We start from the raw sequence: 23,343 nt of genomic DNA, 5'->3' as shown, positions 1-23,343 counted from the left end.
GAGATTTCTTTAACTGAAATACCGAATAGTTTCTTTGGTGTGAAAAACTATAATAGTACACAGGATCCTAATGAGACAATTAATAATGTGAAATAGGAAGTAAAGGGCTAAAGGTGTAAGGAAAGTGGGAAGGGTGGGGGAAAGGTAATTAGGAAGAGGACAAAAATATGAGAAACTGAAAAAATGGAAATAAAGTGCTTGTAAATGGGGAGGGGAGGAGGGGGTGAAGGCAGGGCAGGGACAAGGGAAAAAATGAGAATCAAGACCTATTATGTAAAGGTACAGAATCCCAGTGATGAATGTAATTGTATTTGTATACCTAGATTGTACCAATAACCTCAATAAAAAAGACAAATATTTCATGAGTATTCATAGGTATTTCCTCAAAAGGAATATTCTTCTACCATCCAAATTATCTTGGTTACATTTTTGCTTTACCGAAATAGAACTATATAAAAAAATCTGGCTTGATTGATCCCCAGTATAAAATGAAAGGAATGACTTATAAGTGAATTGCTTATGTATTCACAAATGTTTGATAAATTTTTCTAGAAACCATCACAAAACTGTATTGATTACTTCTGTATTCTTTTTTATTTTCTCCTCCCCCATTGCCTCTTGTTCCCACCTACCCCCAATCTTCAGTGAAAAAAAGAAGGACGTGAAGCCACCTCGGACTTTGGTCACTGAATCCGGGAAGGCCCTGAATGTCAATGAGCCCAAGTAGGTGAGGTGGGGGACCAGAAGGCTCAGTGACACACCTGCTCTGCAAAGACTATTTGACTGCTCTTAATGAGGCACATGAGTCTGATAGTAGTGTCATTTTGTGCATATTGAAAAGTTAGACATCTATTATGTTTTCAAATGCATAATTCCCTTGGTATCTATGACATCTGGAATCATAGTTATTTATGTAGTCCATGAAAGTTTGGACCACATACAATTTTGTGCTTGAAAATTACCACTGCATTATTGTTGTGTTTATGAATTTTTAAAATTCTGCCATGAACAAGCTGGCTGAGAATTCTGATATATCTTCTAACCATCTACACTATATTCTGGAACATATCTTCTAAGCATTCAAAAACTAGGGAAATAAATTGATATAAATACCTCAATGAAGTTAAAGAGAGAAAAAACATATTCAAACTGGAAGTCTTCAAGTCTAATAACATCTGATCTACTCTATTTGCCTTAAAGTTAAAAACTAGAAAGCGGCCAAAAAAGGCCTTCTGTAACCTAAATAGAGACAAACAAGCCTATGGGTGAAATCTCATTTGTTCCTTCCATCATTTCATTTGCTGTGTTATTACCATGCTGACGATAAGGGTACTGTCTAGAATCATTCATCTTCCCAGCCGTCGTGAGCTATAGTCAGGACTTCTCTCTCACAGGTCCCAAACTCAGGTTTGAGAGCTGAAGTGACCTGCCCAAGGCTGCATAACTATCATGTTGGTCTTGCCCATGTGTGCCTAGTTCTAGGGATTTCCGGATCGCCTCTGCCATCTCCCTCTCCCCCGCCGCACTTCTGTACCCAGCAGACAGGATGAGCAGCAGACCTTAGGCTAGGCCCTGGGTGCTCAGCAGTGATTGCTGCAGGAGTTATCTTTGTGGACCTTAAAATCCAGCAGTAAGACCTTCTCTTCCGCTTAGACTGGGCACGAGGGACCCCAGAGCTCCATGCAACCCTGGTAAAACCACTGCTCCTCCCATCACTCTGACAACCCTCTCTGCCTCTAAAATCAATTCACTTAGGAAGACCCTACGAAGAATGAATTACTCCCCACCTCCCACTACTACTGCCTACTCCCTTCACGCCCTGGTCACCCTCCTAGTGCATCTACCTCCTCCGGAATCTTATTCCTGCCTGGCTCTACCCCACTCACTCTGTCTCCCTTCCCTACCTTCTCCTGCGCCCTCTGGAGGTTAGGGCTCATCAGCAAAGCCCAAGTCCCCAACCTTCCCTCCCCGTGTACCGTCTTCTCCTTCTGCTAACTGAAGTTGAGCCACTTCCACTGCCCTCCTCTTCTCACCGTGTAAGCTACAGGGAGGTTCTCCCACCGCCACCCTCAGGGCCCCTTCTCCCCGGCCCTCACTTTCATGGCTTTGCAGGGCACAGGCCATTTTGATACAATTCCTCTTCCCCCTCTTCCTGTGGTTGTCAGGTTAACCCAAGAAGTCCTCAGCCCTCTACGCTGTCCACTCACCCCAGCCCCGAGACCCCTGTCTGGGCCTCTCCTCCCACTGTCAGCTGTGGCTACCTCATCACATGTCACTGGAAGCCTGTCTGCTCAGTTCTCCAACCACCTACTTCCCACCTCAGCTTCCTTCTTAGATGTCTCCTCCACATCAGTCTTCTTCACCTCATCGAGCACCATCTCTTACATTGTTGGCAACCCCCTGTTCCTCAACAGTCGCTGGCCCCATTTACACAGGGGTCTGTACCATTTTCCTTATTTCCCCAGCCCTCCTGCTGCCTTGGTATTAGGGTTCGTCACAGAAATCAGTCTAGGAATTGGGAAAAAATAAGAACCAAAGTACATCATGTAAAGGTACAAAGTCCCAATGATGAATGTAACTGTGCTATTTACCTTAAATGTAAAAAGATATCAGTCTAGGTCACTTCTTCAGCTCCCTTATCCTCTCCTTCTGTTATCCTCACCTCACCAAGCCTCACACTGCTTAATCTAGCACACTATCCACTCCTGGGTCCACTCACAGTGGCTGGAGGAAACTCTTCGCCTCTGCCCGCTGGTCTTAAGTGCATGGCCACAGGTCTTGATGGACTCTGCTGTCTTTGCATTTTCTTGGACAGTGAACCCTCCACCCTCCTGCATGATGCTCCCACACCTCTTCCTTTCCACTTACCTCTAGTACCATCTTATACTTCCACAGTCTTAACTGTGGGCTTTATTTCTTATTTTTTTGAGGAAACAGAAGCAATAAAAAATTGTCTCCTCCCAGCACCAGTTTACCAGCATGTCTGAGCCTGTGTTCCATATTCTCCTCTCCTGCTCCGAGACAAGCTTGCTTTTGTCATCCAGTCTCTGTTGGTGCTCATATCCCTGCCCCCTTCCTGCCAAGGACTCGGACCTCAATGACCCCTGGTCTTCTGTATCAGTCCTCTCCACCCTACTGGACCAATCACACTAGCAGGCACACACATTTTAGAAACTTCTGCCTTAAAACAGAACAAAGCCAAGGTCTCACTTTCCCCAGCGTCCTGTCCAGCCATCAGTCTACTTCTGTGCTCCCCTTAGTGTTGTCCATACTCAGTCTCCAATTTCTTGCTTCACATTTCTTCTTGAAGCCACTGTGGGCATTTTATGGTCTAGAAATTTCTCTCGTCGTATCATTTCTATGGTCAGTGTTCAAAATTGAGTCCCCATCTTGCTTGACCTAGTAAAACTGGTCTAATTGAGCATTATGTTCCTTTTTAAACCAGTGGCTTGCCTTTGCTTCTGATTTTTCTTTTCCTTCCTACTACTCCTCTTATGATTGACTAGGTCCTTTCTGTTTTGTCTCCTGTGTGTTCGGGAGAATAGTCATCACTCTCAGAGGATCTCATCAAATCCCACATCTTTGAACACTGTCTTTGTATTGCTCATAACCAAATCTAGCTGCTTCCCTGAGCACAAGATTTGAGCATTCTACTGGCTATGTGATCTCACTGTGTTGAAATAAAACACAAATGATGGCTAAAGAAAAATTTGTGATTTCTAGCCAACCCCCTCTCTACCAGGATGTGCTTTTCTCCCACTGTTCTCCATCACAGTAACAAGCATCCACTCATGTTCTGAGAACAAAACCCTTCAGTTCCTCCTTGATTCTTCTCTATCTCATTTTACCAGCTCCCTTCTATACCAGTAGCCTCCAACCACTTCCCGGTAACTCTATCATCATAACCTTAGCACAAAACAGTATTTCCTCTTGCCTAGACAATTGTGATAGCTTGTTAAATAGTCTCCATGGTTCAACGGTTGCCTTCCTACAACCTTTGCTGAGTTAAGAAGGAAGGCAGGAAAGGCAGTCCCTCTCTTTCATAAGGAAAATTCTGGAAAGCACTACACAATACTTTCCCTCACAAAAGTAAATCAGATGTCCTCACTCAAGTGCAAGGGAGGCTGGAAAATACAGTCTTTCTTCTTCATAGCGATGTAGAGAGGCTCTATCTCCAAGGGTAAAGGGCAAGCCGAAGGTGGGCCTGAATAGGAATCTCTGCCAGAGGAAACATCTCTGAAATCAACTTTCAGTGATACACGAAAAGAGAGTTTAGTCTGGCCGAATTGGGGAATAAGCAATCAAAGCAGGGGAGACAGCACAGAAAAAGGCTCCCAAGATGAGGTCAAGAATGCATGGGTCTTTTGAGACTGATAAGAAGCGCTGCATGGCTAGGTGATGAGAGTGCCTGCCACAGCAGAACTACTGCCAGGGGCTACCTCCATAGCCAGCTTTGCAGTTCAATAGATACTCTTTAATATTATTTGCACAGCAACATTAGCACAGTAAGTGCACAATAAGTGAGGTGCTCAAAAGAAAATAGACCAAAAAATTATGAATATATATGGACAGGAGGCAAACTACGCTTGGGACTCAGCTCCGTGATACCACTGAAAGACACAGGATTTCAAATGCTGCCTCTTCAGGCTTCCCTGGACTCTTACCTGGCTATGTCTGCCTCTGTCAACCTGTTTCTTCCTCTCTAAAGTGAATTTAATAAAATCCCTGGGGGCTTTAGCCTTCCCCAGGGCGATGAAAAGGTCAGCAATGAAAGGAAAAGGAAAAAGGTGGCCAGGAAAGAGAACAAAGACAGAACTGTTTACATTTTTTAAGAATAAGGGTACCGGCTAAAGGAGATGCAAGTATATTTAGATATCCATAGACTCCAGTGTTTCATTTGCTTTTGGTGAACTCAAATGAAATGGAAAAGAAAACTTTAGCCACCAGATGTCTCCATCTCTGCACCGAAGTTAATTGTTTTTATAAACTTGACCTTAAGATTCTCATATTTAAACAATGCAAACATAAGTAATATTTTTGTTTTTTTAATAAATTATTTTATCCCATTCCCTCCAAGTCCCTCCCCTCCCTATGTACAAATGCTTTGTATCCATTTTTTCCTTCTATTTTCACGTTTTTTCTTGTCACTTCCTTCCTTTGTCTCTCCCTCCTCCCTTGTTCCTCTTCCCATTTGAACACTTTCTTCCCATTTCCCAGCATCCATTATACATCTCAGTCCTTATTTCCACATTCAGTTTCTCACACCAGAGGAACAATGTGATATTTAAACATATGTGTCTGATTTATTTCACTTAAGAGTATGGTCTCAAGGTGCATCCATTTAGCTTGAAATGTTTCAACCTCATCCTTCTTTATGGTAGAGTAGTACTCCACTGGATAAAAAAAACCCACATCTTTATCTGCTCATCAGTTGATGGGCATTTGGGCTGTTTCCAAGATTTAGCTATTGTTGCTATACACATGAGTGTGCCTATATATTGCTGTAGTGTGATGCTTTTAATTCTTTAGGGAAAATACCAAGAAGTTTTAGTTCTGTGAGGAGTCTCCGCACTGATGTCCACAGTGGTTCTACCAGTCTGTCTGCACTCCCACCAGCAGTGGAGAAGGGTTCCTTTCTCCCCACAGCCCCACCAGCATATGTTACTGGTTGATTTTTTGATAGCAACCGTTCTTTCTGGGGTGAGGTGAAATCTCAGTGTTGTTTTCATCTGCATCTCTCGAATGACCAGTGATGCTGAACATTTTTTCATATATTTATTTGCTGTTTCAAATTCTTTATCTGTGAAGTGTATTTTTATTTCAAGTGCCCATTTTTGCATTGAATCTTTAAATTTGAGGGTTTTGATTTTTTTTTTTAGTTCTTTATATATTCTAGATAATAGTCCTTTATCTGAATAGCTGGTAAAATTGTTTTCCACTCTGTGAGTTGTCTCTTCAGTAATCTATTGATATGTTTTCATTGAGATTTTAAAATTAACATAGTTATTTTATTGTACAACTACCAAAATAAGTTTGTAATTCAAGACAATTATTACCAAGTTTATTTTTGATTGTGTGATGAGGTTATGTGTACAGTAAAGATGTCTTTTCCTCCCAAATATTATATTTAGGCTTGACTTCCTTCTGAAAGATGATGAAAAACATAACCAGATCATCCTCGACCTGGCTGTCTATAGGTAAAGACATTTTATTATACATTTGTATTTGTTATCCACCAGTTTTTTATTCTTAATAACAATCTTTTGAGTTCTGAAAAACTTGGAAATGTAATTTGGCTTTGCCATTTGGTTAAGTGAAGTCTCATGTTTTTTTGGAACAGAGAACCTACTGTGATTTTTAAAAGCATGAAATTGAAAGGAGAAATTCATGAATGTACAATGCTGTGGCTGTATTCACTGGAATGTGGAATGTGGAGTTTCAATAATTCTCAGAGCTTTGCTGATTTCAGTGTTGGTTTGGCTGGGACCCTCTCTGTTCTTATGACTGCCATGTTATTTTTGTAGTCCTCTTTATTTTTCTAGAATGCTTTGACATAATAAGCAGCCTCTTTCCCTTATCTCATCCTGGAGACCTGGAGTCACCAGGGCCATGCATGCCCTGCACCCTCCCACCTCATGCCTGACTCCCGCCCACACCCTATTCCAAGGGACAGGAGTGGCAAGATGCCTTCTTGCTGCTGTCTTCTCCCTGCAACTCCATGGCTTTGATACTCAACCCTCAGCCTGTGAAACCTTCCATCCTTCCTCCTGGAAGTTATCTGAATTTACCCAGTTTGCCTCACTTTATCTCTTGAAGGCTTAGCTGAGTTTTAGAGTCTGTCACAATTTCCATCCTTTTTTTGTCTTGCTGATACTCCACTGTACAGATGTACCACATGATGTTACTGTCCCCCAACTGATGGGCATTTTTGTTTCCAGCTTTAGCTGGTAGGGATGGGATAGTCTTACCCTGATCCCTTCCTCTTTATGCCAAGCTATCTCCCACTCCTTGTATTCATTTGCTACCTGTAACCCGTCTTTACTGAGTTTCCAGCTCTTTCCCTTCATGGCCTCTGCTCCTGCAGATCAACAATCAGTATTTATGTTGTTTTCAGTTAAACATTCATTACTTTATTCTTTTATGTCCTTTTCCCAGTGGGAAGCTGGGTCCTAACACTGGGTGGTCCTAACACCATGAGGAATTAGCAGTTCACCCCAGTTCTTTGTGTCTTTTGCAAAAGATTTCAGATTAGATACAAAGGCCACCTATAACTCACCTACAGGTGAGTTTATTGCAAAATGATCGATTGTCAGAGAAGGAGAAAGCTACACCTTCAAGCATGAAGGTGGGCAAGTCCCCCAATGGCAGTTGGACCGAATGAGGTCTCAAGTTACATTTGTAAGAGTAACTGGGTCTTTTGAGGAATATCTTGTCCTTCCCCTGAGGTCACTGTCCTTTTACAAGGAAAATGGTTGTGCTGACCTACTAGGTCCTTGTTTACTCCCTAGGTGGACATTTTCCTTTAATTTGGTTTGAGAATTTAAGGTTTTTCCAATCCAATTCCAAAGTTTGAAACCAGAGGCGTGTTTGGATTTTATCTATTGCTAATGATTAAAAGAGCAAAGGAAAAAAGTAAAAACAACATCATTCTGCTTGGCTTTTCAAAGCCTTTCTCCAGCCTGCTATTCTCTAATTTTCTTCCCAGCACTTTCTACTTTGAAGCCCTACTTCTGGAGTTTAAATTTCCCCCTTAACTCTGTTGGTTACTTCCTTTTCACATAGAAATTTTCCCCATCCGCATGTATGTGGATTTTAAAGAGTGATCTTTCTCCCTGTCTGTGTAGTACAAACCTTCTATTCCCATCATTCTGCCTGATGAATCACATTAAACCTCCTTGTTGACTCATGAGAACATACGAGAAATGAGATGCATTCATTCATATATGTTTTCTGCCTTTATTAATCAAATACCTATAGAATGCTTACTGGGTGCTGGGCATGGGGCGATGGTCATGAGCGCATTCCAGTGTAGCCATGGCTCACCCACCGCAGGGCAGCCCATGGCAGGGCAGGGGGTGGGAAGAGGATGGAGACTGCAGACTGCCAGGCATCAAATGAGTCATTATTAAAGAGGCGGAGGGGCTGTGAAGGACAGTGACAGTGTGTGTGCAGAGCGGGTGGGGGTTTGGTGCTTGGTGCTGTGGGGTGGTCAGGAAATTTTGGCAGCATGAGCAATGAAGAGGGAAGGGTGATAAGTAGCTTGCTGTACACCAAACTGGCAAAGGATTGTTTCAGGCAAAGAAAGATCTTGCAAGGAGGAACAAATGAATACGTTAAGAGAACCTAAGCAAGGAAAGGAATATGTACTCCATTAAAATTGTAAATATTTACATATTATGTTGTAAGAACATTTGTATTTATTTTTATTTTAATTTTATTAAATAACCTAACACCAGTTTATTAATATTAACTATGTACTGGGCTGTAGGTGTGTGCTCTTATGGTGATCTTAGGGCACACTCATATTCTCACTGTACTGATAAGGAAACTGAGGCTCAGAAGGTAATTATGGCATAGGGTAATAAAGGAGAAAGTAGTGGAGTAGATTCCTCACAAGTCTGTGAGATTCTAAATCCTGGACCTGTGACCCCTTCCCTTCCCTCTCTCCCTTAATGTTGGTGGTTTTCTTATCATTGCTGGATTTTCTAATGTTCAGGGTCAACGTTTTAAGATAAATAAACAGAAACTTCTTATTTTAAGGAGTAACGTGAACTCCAGTCTCTCATTCACTCACAAGATGAGGAGATCCTGACCTTGGGGTCACTGACATCAAAAGAAGGCTCTGCCTATTCAGCAGGATGTGACTCTGGGGGAGTGAGGTGGGAGAAGTGAGCTCCTCTCCCAGGAGAGGTGGTCCCAGCACAGCTGCCGAGCAGCTGCTGGGTCCCAAGAGCATTGAGGAGGCAGGAGCTGGAGGCTGCAGGTCCCAAGTGTAGTAGACTCAGCATTCCAGGCTATTCGTGTCCTAGGGGCTTAAAATAAAATATTCATGATAGAATATAGCAAGCTGTTTTTTGCAAACCTTTGGTGTTTCAGACCTTAGATATTTTTGGGTTGGGGGCAATCAATGCCAAGTGTACTGGTAGGCCTAAAAGTGTAACTGCTGATACATTGAATTTCCTCTGGACTGGGGATTAATGTAAGACTGATTTTTAAAAACCTGCTTAGTATGAAAATTTTACATGTTCTTCATTTGAAATGGTTCTGTAAATGTGAATTTGTAACTGTACATTTTTGAACTTACTATTTTTGAAGCCTTTAGGATGTGGTCTGTTTAATTTTGAAGGTACATGGATACCTCTTTAATTGAGGTTGACGTGCAGCCAATGTATGTACGAGTAATGGTGAAAGGAAAGGTGAGTGTAACCCTGTAGACTACAATAATTCGTAGAGCTAAAGCTTAGACTAAGCTGTGTTGCTTTAACATTTTTTAGAAACTGTTAGTAAAACAGAAAAAAGAGAAAACTCAGACTGCTGCTTTTTAGGCAGATGGTTTTTATAACAGCAGTCGTGTGCGGGGTGGCAGGGGAAGCAGCTGATGATTATGTTGCTTGAGAAAATGAATACTTCAGACACGTGTCTGCTGGGTTATGCTTTTTCAAGGCCTTAACATGATCCTATAGGTGGTGGCCTATGCATAAAGTTACATAGTATTCTCACTCTAAATGGGCAGTGACTTCATTCATGGTCACTGCAATCTTGTCATTTCTAAATAGTAGTTTTTGCTGATTGTCAGCATTCATATGGGTTAACATAAAGACATTAAAATGGAAATGCTATGTCTCATCTGTAAATTGCTTTTCAGCCATCAACAGACTTATTAGTGTTCCACTGTTTGTAGTCAGTAATTATTCTTTAGGTTATATATTAAAATGGGTCAAATGGTTCATGGATTTCAAGCATAGCATGTATCTTATTTTTCCTAATATGTCTAAGTGCATGTCTTAACTGAACAGTGCATCTTGAATTTGTGATGAAAAGATCTCCTGAAGTGACTGTGCCGTGAAACATGCCCATTGCTCAATAGCTTCTACTCGTTTTCAGCCCTTTCAGCTAGTCCTTCCTGCAGAAGTCAAGCCCGACAGCAGCTCTGCTAAAAGATCACAGACGACAGGACATTTGGTGGTCTCCATGCCCAAGGTAGGCACTTGCATTGATTTCAAGTCTAGGAACATTGATTCCTGAAGGAATTTGACCTGTTAAAGCTAATGGTGATTTCTTACCAGTGTTCTTACAGTGAAAAGAAACAGGAAATGCGCTCAGCTCAGCTCAGCTGAGTAGGAGGATGACAAGGCCTGTGAGAAGGGAGAGCAGAGACTGAGCCTGAGGTGGCTCCTTCTCCCTTTCTTCCCCAGGAGCTCTTGTCTCCAGCTTCCTGTGTCTCTGCAGAGTCTGGGTGGTTGTTGGGGAGAAAGAAGGTGCATGGTTCTTATAAGTGGAGCAGGCCCCATGGAGTGCTTCCATCCCATGGTGATCAGTACTTTCCATACGAATAACCAGGAGAGGAGATGTATGTGGTAGGTAGGCCTTGGAACTCTAGAAGGATTGTGTTCGACATCCAATGTTGGGATCACCAGCTTTGTGACTTCTGGTAAGTTATTTAACTTTCTAGGGCTCTAGGCCTCTATCATCACTTGGCAAAGCTTTTGTAAATAAGGAGGGGAAGAGGGATCAAAGGGAGTGCAGGGGAATGGGATAAAAAAGCCAGTCAAGATATATCATGTACAGGTACAAATTACCTGTATGAATATGGTCTTTTTGTATATCTAAAATGTACCAATAAACTTAATCAATTAAAAAACAGAGAATACATATAAAATGCATAGCTGAGTTAGCATAATTACTGAAATGGCTAGTGTTATTTTAATATTATTTTTATGACATGGACCAGATATTCTTTTTTTCTTCTTTCCTTGGGATATTGTTAATGTGTGTGCGTTTTTTAGAGGGCACAGGATCAAATGAATTTGGTTAATTTAACATATTTATTGAGTGCCAGTTGCTGACCTAAAAGTGATTAAGAAACATCAGGTCTTTAATAAGTCTGGTACTCTAATCACGTATGAACAAATATATAGTCTGAGAAAAACAACAATGGAGGGATGTACTAGAAACAGTAGCATTCCTAAATCAGGTTTGGTCAGGAGGAACTACAAGACTGATTTTGAAGAGTGAGCTTATCTGATACATGGAGAGAAAGAGGGCCATGTAGCAAGGAGACAGGAAGGCATAGCGCATGGCTGCAGTGGTTCTTTGTAGCCATGGCATAGGACAGATGTCAGAGAAGGAAGGAAGGGAAAACTGAGAGCTACTGTTATGGTTTAGATCTAGAATGTCCCCAAATTTTCATGTGCTCAGAGGTGGGGCTTTTAGGAGGTGAACGGATCATGAGGCAATGTCTGCATCAGTGGATTGATCCACAGATGAGTTCAGAGGGAAATGAGCCATTAGGAGGTAGGGCCTGGTTAGAGGTTGATCGTTAGGGGCACGATCTGGAAAGGTGTGTCTCCTCCTCTGACTCCTCCCTTCTCTTGCTGCTTCTTGGCCACCATGACTTGAGCAGCTTGCCTCTGCCAGGCCCTCCCGCCAGGCCCTTCCTGCCTTGGAGCCTGCCAATTATGAACTGAATCCTCTAAACACCATCAGTTGTGGTTGTCAAATACTGTGGCTCAGCTTCAAGAAGAGTGACTAAGGTACACAGGAGAAAATTCATGGGTGACCTTAGATTAAAAACATCACTCCAGATGCAGTTTGGTACTGGGAGTGTGTCGGAGAAACCAGAGAGGAAGTCACTGGATAAGTCAAGGCAAAAAAACAATAAAGGTGTGAACTATAATTTCATGCTTTAATATTAAGTGAGTGCATACTGGAAGACAGATTCTCTTCTAAATGCCGAGTGAACCAGTGGACAAGGGAAGACAGACGATGGTCAGTTAAGTGAACAAACTTATTTACTATAGAAATAAGCCCTACGATGAAGATAAGGCCAATCATAAGCCTGAAAGGGATGACTGAGGACATGTGACCATGACCTTCCACTTTAGAGTGAATGAAGGTCACAAAAGGTCCTTGTGGAAAATGATGTTTAACCTGAGACCTGAGTGATACGGAGGTCCAGGTGTGTAAAGAGATGATGTGCAAAGCAGGAAGAACAGCAAGTACAAGGATACAATGGTGGGAATAAGGCCGCTGTTCCTGAAATAGGGAAAAAAATGACACGGTATCTAGAATAGGATATCTGTGTAAGGAGGAAAGTAAAGGGAGATGCCAGAAACATAGGCTGAAAACTTCCTTATGTATAGCCTTTTAGGCCACAACAAAAAATCTGACTAGTACTCCCAAGTGGTATGGAAAGCAATTGTTATGTTTCAATAAGAGGAATAAAATGATCTGATTTATATTTTTTTAAAGATCATTCTAACTTCTATATGGATTAAGGAGTTGAAGGATGGTGGCTCATGCCTGTGATCCCAGAATCTGGGAGGCTGAGGCAGAAGGATTGAAAGCTTCATTCTAGCCTGCCACTGTCTCCAAAAGGGGTGGCGAAGGTGCTGGGGATACAGCTCAGTGCCTGTGCAAATAGAAAGAACAGAAGCAGCATGAACAGTGGAAAGGCTGTGCAGTGAGGTGGTCTGCTTGGGAGAGGATGGGCAACAACAGGCAGGTGGTGAATTGAGATTGTATTTTGATGACAAGACCAACACAATATAGATCAATCAAGGAGGCTTCCACAATAGGTATATCCTGGTGCTCTTCTCCAAGAAGAGGAAGATGAGGGAGCAATTTGGAGAAGCAAAAATCTGAATTTATGTGGCCACCATAAACTATAGATGCCTTGAAGCAGGCAAAAGATATCTCATATGTAAGCCATGATCTCAACGGAGTATGAAACCAGAAATGATGAAAATGTAGATGATGGTTTTAAACGGGAGACTGAAAAGCTCACATTGGAGGAAAGCTGAGGTGAGGGAGAGAAGAGGGCCTATGATGGAGTAGTGGGAGCACTCCTTCACTTTGGAGTTGGGAAGAGAAAGCACCAGACCCAAAGCTATGAATCCATCAATAATCAGTGGGTTAGGAAGACAGACAGAAGTTTGTGGCATGAGAAAAGCCTAGAGGATAAACTATTTGAAGAAGAAAGTAGGAGGTTGAGTCTGAGGAGGACATAGAAGTGGTCATTGGCTTTGACAAAAGGGAAGACATGTATGGCCTTGATAAAAGTTATTTCAACGAGGCAGAAGAATTTGAAAGGGTGAATACAAGAATAAGAAATAGGGACGTGGAGAATGTTTCAGACAACAGCTTTGGGAAGTTTTGCTGTAAATGGGAGTAGAGTAATAGGCAAGTGGCTCCAGAGGCATGAAGAATCAAGAAAGTATTTGAGGCTGTAGTTGGTCTAGCTGGAAGAAATGTTACAGAAGTAGAATAAATGATTCACTAGAAGTTGAGTGGGAAATTGAAGATAAAAATATAGGCAGCACCTCCCTGGAGGACTGAAAATCATAGTGTTTATGACTTCTGAGGCCTGCTAGGGTTGCCTCTGCTGACTTTTAGAGTCTTTCACTTTGATCTCAGTAAAATACCTGAGACAGAAGTTGTGGGGATGCCTGTAAGACTCTCCGTACTGAACCACCCTGAAAGAATTTAAAGACATTAAACTTATTAATTTGTCTACATGAAGTGTCTGAATCCCTCAGTACCCTCTACGAGTCATTTAGGATGTCTTCTGCTATAGGCTGCAGAGCCCCGAATAAAACTGACTTTGATTGTAAAGAACCCTCATCTCTGACAACAAGTTAGAAGGTGAGGAAGCCCCCAGGCAGGAAGGGTCATGGTCTTTCTAAAATGTCAACTTGTTCTCAGACCAGCTTTTCCCTTGAGAGGAGAGCTGGCTGTGTCTCAGACGACAGGCTTTCTTGTTCTCACCTTACATGAAATAGAGAAAGCCTCAGGGACAGTGTCTCCCTCCCTCCAAACTGCCTGGGACAGTCACCCGAAGGGGCCCTCTACTCCTGACTTGGTGCATCCTGAATGGCAGAACCAACCTCTGGCCCAAGTATTTTTAAAAAGGAAAATTGTATAAGTAATACGATTTGCCTTCAAACAAAAGAAAATTCTGACTCGGAGAGGTTTAACTATTAAACAAAAATATATTACTTACCTAAAATAAAAAAGGATTCAGATAGGCATTTGGGTACAATTTTAATTCACTTATAGAATAGTATCATTATCTGTTCAGTGAAATATTGTGCTTCCAGAAATATCTAAAAAAGTTCTTAGTTGTTTCTAATACAGTATCTGGAGACTCTAAATCAACTGAAAGAATGTCAGATGTGATGTTGAATAGTTTCCTCTTAGTGACAGTGTTTGTAAAAAGCACTGGGAAGGGCTGTGCCTGTGATGCCCACATCATGTTTATTTGTGGAAATTCAATCCTTAACTTTGTTTCTGTTTTCCAAGGGCACAGAACTTGTCATGGGATCCACAAAATTCTGTGCTATTTCTTATGAGATACTTCATTCAGTGTTTCTCAGATTGGTCAACATCAGATTGATATTTTTGATTTCTCTTATCCCTTAATGAGCTGGATTTATACAGAGTAGGTGCTTCCCAGTAGGTAAACTCTGCCAGCTCACGTCTGCCCCTTGTCACACTGGTCAAGGGCAAATCTGTCACTGACACCTTGGGCATTGCCAGCTCAGCTCCTTACCCCAGAAGGCTCCGTGCAGGCCAGCTCTGCAATCTCAGGTGCTCCCCTGGTCTAGGACAGTCTGTGATACAGTGTGGACATGTATAATGCTGTTTAAAAAGCATCCTCTAATGGGGAGGGGAGGAGGGGATGAAGGGAGGGCAGGGACAAGGGGAAAAAATGAGAATCAAGACCTATTATGTAAAGGTACAGAATCCCAATGATGAATGTAATTGTATTGTATACCTAGATTGTACCGATAAACTCAATAAAAAGAAAAAAAAAAGCATCCTCACCCACACACTGGCATTCTTCACCCCCTTTCCTCCTGTATCTTTCTTCGTAGACTGGCACTTGGCAGTCTATAAATATTTACTTGCTCCTTTACTGATTTTCCCCCAAAATAATGAGACCTCAGGAGAACAGGATTTTTTCCCCCTGGTATATAGAACAGAACATGGAAAAGAGTAAATGTTCAATTGTTTTTTTGTTTTAAACCAGTGAATGTACTAGCCATGCTTTAACATTTAAAACATGAGTCTTCCAGAGTTGCCAACTATTTCCAACAATTTCCTGTTTGATTTTTCCATATGTATTATTGCAGATTAATTTAAAAGCAACTTTGTGAAATTCTGCCTCCAAGAAAGGCCACTGTAATTTATGCTGCCATAGATTCGGAGGCAGTAGAAAGAAATGAATAAAGGAATGGGCCCTGGAACTGGAGAAATTAAGTTAAATTTTAGTACTTTCCCCAGCAACTGTGTGACCTTGGAAAACTTAATTTCTCTGTGTTCTGGTTCTTCATCCATAAAATAATATTAATAATAATTCAGGCCTCAAAAGGTTGTTTTAAGGAGTATGTTAATTAATATGAGTAGAGTACCTAGAATGCTGGCTGATATCTAATACGTATACCAATATTTACTTTCAATTGTTACTGATTGCTAGAAAGTACTATTGTAAATAATATTTATTTCTATTAGTTAATATTGTTTTATAATTATTATCCTTGCCCATTTTCTGCTACAATAGCAGCGTACCTGATGAGAGGTAACTATAAAGGGTCATTTGCCTCACAGTTCTGGTGGCTGGAAAGTGTAAGCAAAGTGGCACTGGCATCTGGCAAGGGCTTCCTACTGTGATGCAGACAGCATCATATGGTGGGTGCAAGAGAGAGAGAGAGATTGGAGGAGTTGCCTGACAAGAGAGGCAGAAAGAAAAGAGAGAGGGGTCATGCTGGCTCTTTCATGACCTGTTTTAAGGAACCAGTCCCACCATAAAGCCCATGTTAATCCCTTCACAGGACTGTCACCTCCCACTACTTACTCCCCATCTCTTAAAGGCCCCACCGCCTTTTGCTGTCATTTACACTGGAGCCCAGTCTTTAACATGGGTTTCAGGTGGGACGAACCACATTTGCATCAAAGCAATTGCAATTACACTACATTTATAGATTATAATAGGACAGAGCAGACATATTGCCTTTATCACAACTGGATTGCCAACAGTGTTTCTCCTTTATTTCTCTTACTACCCTCAGAAAGTGTGCTAGTTGTTTTTCTTTCTACAGTTGTTGCATATTTTCTAAAGGTAATCTGTAGATAGCATGCATATGATTTTAGTTCCTATTTTGAGTGAGATTATTCTCCTTCACATTTTCTAAGAGTTTATCCTTGCCCTTCAGCCTATTTTTTTAGATGTGTAGTCAGACCAAGTTATATGTACTAAGACAATCTTATCATCATCAGCCTGGGAATATTTGGCATATGATCTCACCACAGTCCAGCTTAACAAGATTTAACTGAAATTTTGCATTCACTGAGAGTCTTCTTCCCTGGCATCAATTAAGTTTCCATCTACATTCTCAACTGACAAGTTGCAGGAACACTCTGAGAATATGCTTCATGATTTCCTTTGGGTATTCTTGCAGAGTAATTAACTGGGATGAAGGAAGTTGCCATCTTAACTGAACAGCAAAATGCAGTAATACCTCAGTTCATGAACTTAATTCTTTGCACAGTTCTGGTCACCAACTGTATTGGAGAAGAACTGAATCAAATCACCCTATAGATGTGTGTTGGGTTCTGTTTCCACTTGCCTCAGAAAGCACTCTGAGTTCTGATTTCTCGTGTCCCCTTTCCAAAATGGTTACTGGCCAATTGCCCTCTCCTAGGGGACATCTGAACCCAAATGACCCATAAGCCAGTGCAGTCCATAGTGTCCACTGCTGTAGTCCACTGGTGCATTTCTCTGTTCAGGCCTCTGTGGTTGACAGCAGTCACTGGTCCTCTGCAGGTTTGAGCTGCCCCTTCCACACTGCAAGCCCGAGCTCAGAGAAAAATGCCACTTACCTCTTCCCTCTTCTGTGTTGTGGTCCCTCTCTTCACTCTTGCCATGGGCTCTAATTCTTACTTCAGGTCCTTACTGGGACTCAGAGATCCACTTCCCTCCTTCTTCTCTTCCTCATGTTGCTGTAGGCCAGCATTTAGATTCCACATATTGGAGAGGCTATTTCTTTGATGCTCACCATTCTGCCATCTCCCCTGAAGTTCTACCATGCTGTTTTTATCACCATAGCTTCGTAATACAACCTGAAGTCTAGGATTTTGTTGCCCCTTGCTTTGCCCCTGTTGCCCAGAATTGCTTTTACTATTCTAGGTCTCTTCTGGTTCCATATGAATTTTAGGATTGTTTTCTCTAGTTCTACGAGGAATGCTTTTGGTACTTTGATCTGGGATTGCATTAAGTCTGTATAACTGTTTTGGAAGTAAGTCATTTTGACTCTGTTGTTCTGCCTATCCAAGAACATGGAATATCTTTCCATCTTCTGATAACCTCTTTGATCTCCTTTTTCATAGTACTATAGTTTTCATTGTAGAAGCCTTCTGCTTACTCAGGTAGGTTAATTTCTTACATATTTCTTTTTTCTTAATGCTATTGTGAAAGGTGTTGTTTCCCTAATTTCTCTATTGGTGAGTTTGTTATTGGTGTACAGGACTGCTTTTGATTTTTGAGTGTTAAGTTTGTGTCCTGCTATGCTACTAAATTTGACTCTTAATTCTAGGAGTCTTTTGGTGGAGTTTTTGTGGTGTTCTATATAATAGACTCATGTCATCAGTGAATAATGATAATTGAACTTTTCCTATCCGTATCTCTTTTATTTCTTTCTCTTGTCTAGTTGCTCTGGCCAATGTTTTGAGAACTATATTGAACAGAAGTGGAGATAGTGGGTATCCTTGTCTCTTTCCTGATTTTAGAGTGAAAGGTTTCAGCTTCTCTCCATTTCATACAACGTTGGCCATTGACTGGTCTTACATGGCTTTTGTCTGATTGAGATAAAGACCTTTTCCTTTAGGGATTTTATCATGAATTGATGTTGGATTTTGTCAAATGTTTTTTCTGTGTCTATGGACATGATCATGTGGCTTTTGTTTTTGCTTCTGTTAATGTACTATATTACATTTATATTTACATATTTTGAACCACCTCTGCATTCCTAGAATGAATCCTACTTGGTCATGGTGTATAAGCTTTTCCATATTTTGTTTCATTCTCTTTGCCAGTATCTTATTGAGGATTTTTTGCATCTATGTTTATTATCTATGTTTATTTATCTATTTTTATCTTTGTTTGGCCTGTAGTTCTCTCCTTTGGTTGGGTCCTTTTCAAGTTTTGATATCAGGGTAATCTAACTTCCAGGTGTAATTTCCCTTGCAATTTCCAGGAGTACTGCTTCCCCTTTCAATTTCATTGAAGATTTTGAAGAGTGCTGGTATTAGATCTGTAATGTACTTGTAGAATTCCACATGTAAATCTACTAGGATCTGTACTTTTCCAATTAGTAGTTTTTAAAAATTACTTCTTCAGTTTCATGGACTGATAGATTATTCAGGATTTTTGTACTTCTTACTTCAGCTTTAGTAGCTCATATATATCTAGGAATCTATCCATTTCTTCTGAATTATCCATTTTATTAGAAAATAGTGTTATGGCTTATATCTAGATGCCACCCCCCCACAATGCCATCTTCATGCGATCATATGTTGGGCTTTTCAAAGGTGGCTGCATTTGTGGTATGTGATGCTAGGATTAAAAATGTGCTGTTAGGATAAAAAGCTTGCTTGATGTTTGGGCTACTACGTTACTCCACCATTTGGTTTACCATAGTTCGGGGTGTGGATAATGGGAATGCCCCCTTGGTGAGGGTGGCACCACCCAAAAGGAAGGTAACCTCGAAGGGATAAAAGGGAGAGGCAGGCAGCTGCTGCTACTTGCCCATCAGTGCCTCCTGCCTGCTCTTAGATAGTCCTTTGCCATCCTGCTATGCCTTAGAACCGGCCAACTATCGACTGAAACCTCTGAAAACTGTCAGTTGAAATAAACCTTTTCTCCTTTAACTTTGGATATTATATATTTTGTTTTAACAGTGAGAAAAGTAAGTAAGATAGATTTTGGCACCAGAGAAGTGGGGCCATTGCTGTGACTGTACTAATTGTGAGGTTCATGAACTTTTGGAGCTGGCTTGCAGGAAGAGTTTGCAGAGGTTTAGAGATGCTGGGTCATGAGAATACTGGTAGAAATGCATCTGGTAAAGCCCTGGCTTAGGAGGTTTCAGTTAGAAACAAGGACTACCTTATCTGTTGGACTCCAGACCATGTGTGCTATGCTTTTGCAGAAAATGTTTCTGCATTTTGCTCTTGTCAAGAGACTTTGTTTGAGTCTGAAATTAAAGAGGGTGCACTAATTAATCTGGCAGAAGAAATTTCAAAGCAGTCTAATGTTGAGGTAGTGACATGGCTACTATTGAGGGCTTTCAGGCAGGCCTGTGTTGAGAATCAAGAGCAAAAAGTCCAGCAGAATGTTTTAAAATGTTTTCAGTTTGTACCAAAAGAAAACTTCAATAAAACTGCAAACTGGAAAGATATTGCAGAGGAAACCTTGGTTGCTGAGAAGAAAGGGGGTGATAGAAAGGATGGTCTGAGGACATCACAAGAACCAGCAGGGTTCCATTGTTTTCACCTTCAAAATTGTAAAGGTGAAGGAATTTGCTTTGCGAAGAGAGCCCCAGATCACTAAGTTTCAGAACTGTGGCAGCCTAGGGAAGTTGTTCCTTGGGATTTGGTTCATAGACACTCTATCTCTACAGCCAAGAGAGAAGGAGGTCTGGCTGGCTACTTCTTCAGTTGGCAGCAGGCATTGGTATCTTTCTCATGGTGCTAGTTTTATGTGCACACAGAATGCAAGAATTATGAGGTCAGGAAGGTCTCCACCCAAGAATCAGAAGAAAGTCTGAGAGGCCAGGCAGGGTGTGAAGCCCAAGGTGCAGTGAAGACCCTAGACAGTTGGAGAAACCAGGAACATGGGTCATCTGAGGAAAGCTGCAAGGAGTAAGAAAGCTGGCCCAAGAGAGGAACCATGAGAGCTGCATCTACTGACAGTGGCACAGGTGTGGAGCCTCTGAAGCCCTTTGGAGTTCACATCTTGCCACAGATTGCCCTCAGATGCTGGAGATGGAACTGGGGGACTTAATGTTTGACCTGCTGGATTTTGGACTTGCTTTGGTCCTTTTCTTTCCTATCTCCTTACTTGGAATAGAAATGTTTATCTTGTGCCATTGTATGCTGGAAGCCTTTACCCTTCTTTTATTTTTAGGGGGTGCACTGCTAAGAGCTAGCCTTAAATTTCAGAGGAGTCTTTGGACTTGGACTTTTCAGCATTGCTGAAACTGTTAGAACTTTGGCAACTCTTAGAGATTGACTAAGTGCCTTTTACATAAAGACTTGCATGAGTCTTTAGGGGCCAGGGGCAGAATGTTACAGCTTGTATCTAGATGCCCCCCACCACCACCCATGGCTGACTTGTGCCCCTCCCTGATGGATGAGCTTTCATAAGCATTCTGCAATTCTGCCTCCCCATCCTTCCTTCTCCTGCTAAGGTCCCACAGCTTCTCCTGGATATTGACCTTCCCACACAGCATCTCCTGGGCTTGCTCACTTAATCACCTGCATCATATTGGTTCCCTGTAGTACCTCCTCCTCTGTCCGTGAGCCTCTTCTGATCTATACTCCTGCTCCTGAGTAGAGTCTGAGCTCTGTGTCACAGGACACATCTGTTGCGCTGTGGCTTGAGTGTGTCTCTAAACGTTCATTTCTTGGAACCTCAGGTCCTTGATGGGGAGGGTTGGGAGCTGGGGCCTGCAGGGAGAATTCAGGCTGAAGGGGTGGAGGCTCACAAATGGATTCCTGCCTTTCCCACAGGAACAGGCCTTTTCCTTTTAGGTGCCCTGGCCCTTCCTCCCTCTGTATCCGCCATGGTATGAAAGGGCACGAGGTCCTCAGCAGACGTAGCTGCTGATCTGGGCCTTCCCTGCCTCTGGAACCATGAGCCATGTGAACCTCTACACATCACCAGCCTTCAGTATTATGCTACAGCAAAGGGACAAAAGAATTGGACTAAGACAAGATGTACATCAAGGGGGTCCTGTCTCACCTGCACCCAGGTGAGACCTTCCTGATCCAAAGCAGGGCCTGCTGCCCACCAGCCCCCCAACCCAGGAGTTCTGTGCCTCAGAGGAAGGAGTCATTTCACTGACTTATTTACCCCTGGAAAAGTGGAGTCTTGTCATGAACAGCTTATGGACTTCAGTTAACCTCAGGAGAAACGAGGCTGACCACTCTTACAAAGAAAAATATCTTTGTAACCATTTGACCTTTTTCTCCGGCACATTATAACAGTATATTTTAGGAAAAGCATAAATGACCTTTTCTCTCTTTTTCTCTTTATGTCTCTTAAGGGATTATCCCAAAGAGAATTTTTTTAAATCTCCTGTGTACACGAAGAAGAAAAGCAGAGCTGATAGATATAAAGACAAATACAGTAGATCCTTTTTGTCCATCTTTCCACAGTGTTTGAAGTTGAAGGGACATAGCCAAGAAAGGAAGTGGGAGAGAGGAGGTGTGGAAACAGAGACTCCCAAGATTCAGGAAGCAGGCAGGTGGCCCTTCCCAGAGGTGATTTAGGAATGACACAGCCATCCTCAGGGAAGAGTGGAGAGGGGACAGCAGGATTTAGAAACTACACAGGATGTCCTAGGACAAAGCATAAAGACCACCTTGACCCCTTCTTCCTGTCTGTGTCTAATACAGCAACAAAACCTATTGGTTCCATCTTCAAATGCGTCCAAGATCTGGCCACCTCCCCTGTCACTATCCTGTCCTTGCTAAGTGAGGTGGCCTCTTGGTGCATCCCCCCACTTTTTTCCTGGCCCATCACAGTGTGTTCTCAATTCTGAACCCAGGAGATTTTAGACAGAGGGGAGATCCTATCCTTCTCCCCACTCTGCTCAGGATGCCTGAAGAGCTTCTGGGTACTCCCAGAATACAAGCCAGTGTGGTCAGCAGTGCTGGCACTGCCCGCTGCCCCCTCCCTGGCTCTCTTCTTGCTTCCCTGCTGCTCTTAGTGCTGTTCTTCCAGCTCTCCATTTATTCTCTTAGCAGGAAGAGCCCGTCCCAGCTCCCTTGCTCAGTTCCTTTAAGTCTTCCTCCAATCTCACCTCCTCCGTAAGGTTTTCTTGACATACTCTCTCCCTGTCCACAGCCTCTCAGTTGCCTTACTGGTGTTCATGAGTGATGTGTGTTAGGTATTTGTTTTCTGTCTCCCTTCTGCCCCCATTGGAATGTAAGCTCAGAAGCACAAAGATTTTTTTGTGATTATATTCAGTGCTGAATTCTTAGGACGGAGAAGATTGCCTGGCTCATAGCAGATTCCTCCATGATGTTTGTTGAATGAATGAATGAATGACAAGAACAATCATGAATTTTTAAAAGTAAATGAAGACTGTTTTCCGCTGAGACTATCTCTGCTGGGATTGTGTCTTAGTTACTTTTCTTCTTGCTGAGACAAAATTATTGACATCCAGAATTAAGGGCTGGGGGAAGGTTTACTTAGCCCACAGTTCATAGAGGTTTCAGTCCAGAATTGGCTGTCTCCAAGGCAGGGTGGCACATGGCAGATGTTTAACAGTTCATGGCAGCAGAACACAGTAAAAGCAACAAGGGGTAAGAAAAGCCTCTTTCTATCCCTAATATTTTATCCAGGCTACTGGGATTAGGGCAGTGCCAAACCAATCCATGGACTGATTTAGCAATCACATGGCCTTAATCCCACTGTCACACACTCTAGATTCAGCCACCTCTGACTATATGAGGTTTTGGGGGACATCTAGACCCTAAGCATAACAGATTGTTAAAGGATATTTTCTTTTTAGACATCATTGTCATTCCTAACCTAATATAATTTCCTTTTCAGTTTTAGGCTGCAGTGTGTGGATGATCTCCATGGGCACTGTCAGCCGTGTCACACTTCACAACTGTGAAGTTGGAAGGGTCTGTTACTAGGAGATCTCTTCTACTCCTATTTCAGTCTCATGACTTGTTCTGCATAACTGTCAATTCTGATTTTATATGTAACTAATCATTAACTGTGCCCTTTAAAGTTTTCCTCAGACAACTTCAATAGCTTTGGAATCAAAGCAGTAATCTTATCCTTTTTCTCTGATCAGTTTTTTCAAAATTAAAATTTTTTTGCTGCAGTTT

At 42.0% G+C, this 23,343-nt stretch overlaps 1 protein-coding gene across 3 annotated transcripts in view; it reads left to right on the top strand.

The window, feature by feature from the left end:
• The window catches only part of Lrrc6 (leucine rich repeat containing 6), a 91,717-nt gene that overhangs the window by 50,659 nt on the left and 17,715 nt on the right, over positions 1–23,343 (top strand). For all 3 annotated transcript variants that reach the window (XR_004516030.1, XR_781277.2, XM_010629582.2), the window contains exons 7-10: positions 646–723; positions 6,132–6,197; positions 9,347–9,416; positions 10,105–10,200. Coding sequence is in view for 1 of the 3 variants with exons in the window: in XM_010629582.2 (XP_010627884.1) it covers positions 646–723; positions 6,132–6,197; positions 9,347–9,416; positions 10,105–10,200 (310 nt within the window). In the remaining 2 variants the exon portion in view is untranslated. The remainder of the gene's footprint in view (positions 1–645; positions 724–6,131; positions 6,198–9,346; positions 9,417–10,104; positions 10,201–23,343) is intronic.

Source organism: Fukomys damarensis, unplaced genomic scaffold, assembly GCF_012274545.1.
Source record: "Fukomys damarensis isolate Sample0158 unplaced genomic scaffold, DMR_v1.0_HiC HiC_scaffold_5, whole genome shotgun sequence".
Classification (NCBI taxonomy): domain Eukaryota; kingdom Metazoa; phylum Chordata; class Mammalia; order Rodentia; family Bathyergidae; genus Fukomys; species Fukomys damarensis.
The sequence above is the reverse complement of the archived record's forward strand: the minus strand, read 5'-3'. Positions and strand labels throughout refer to the sequence as shown.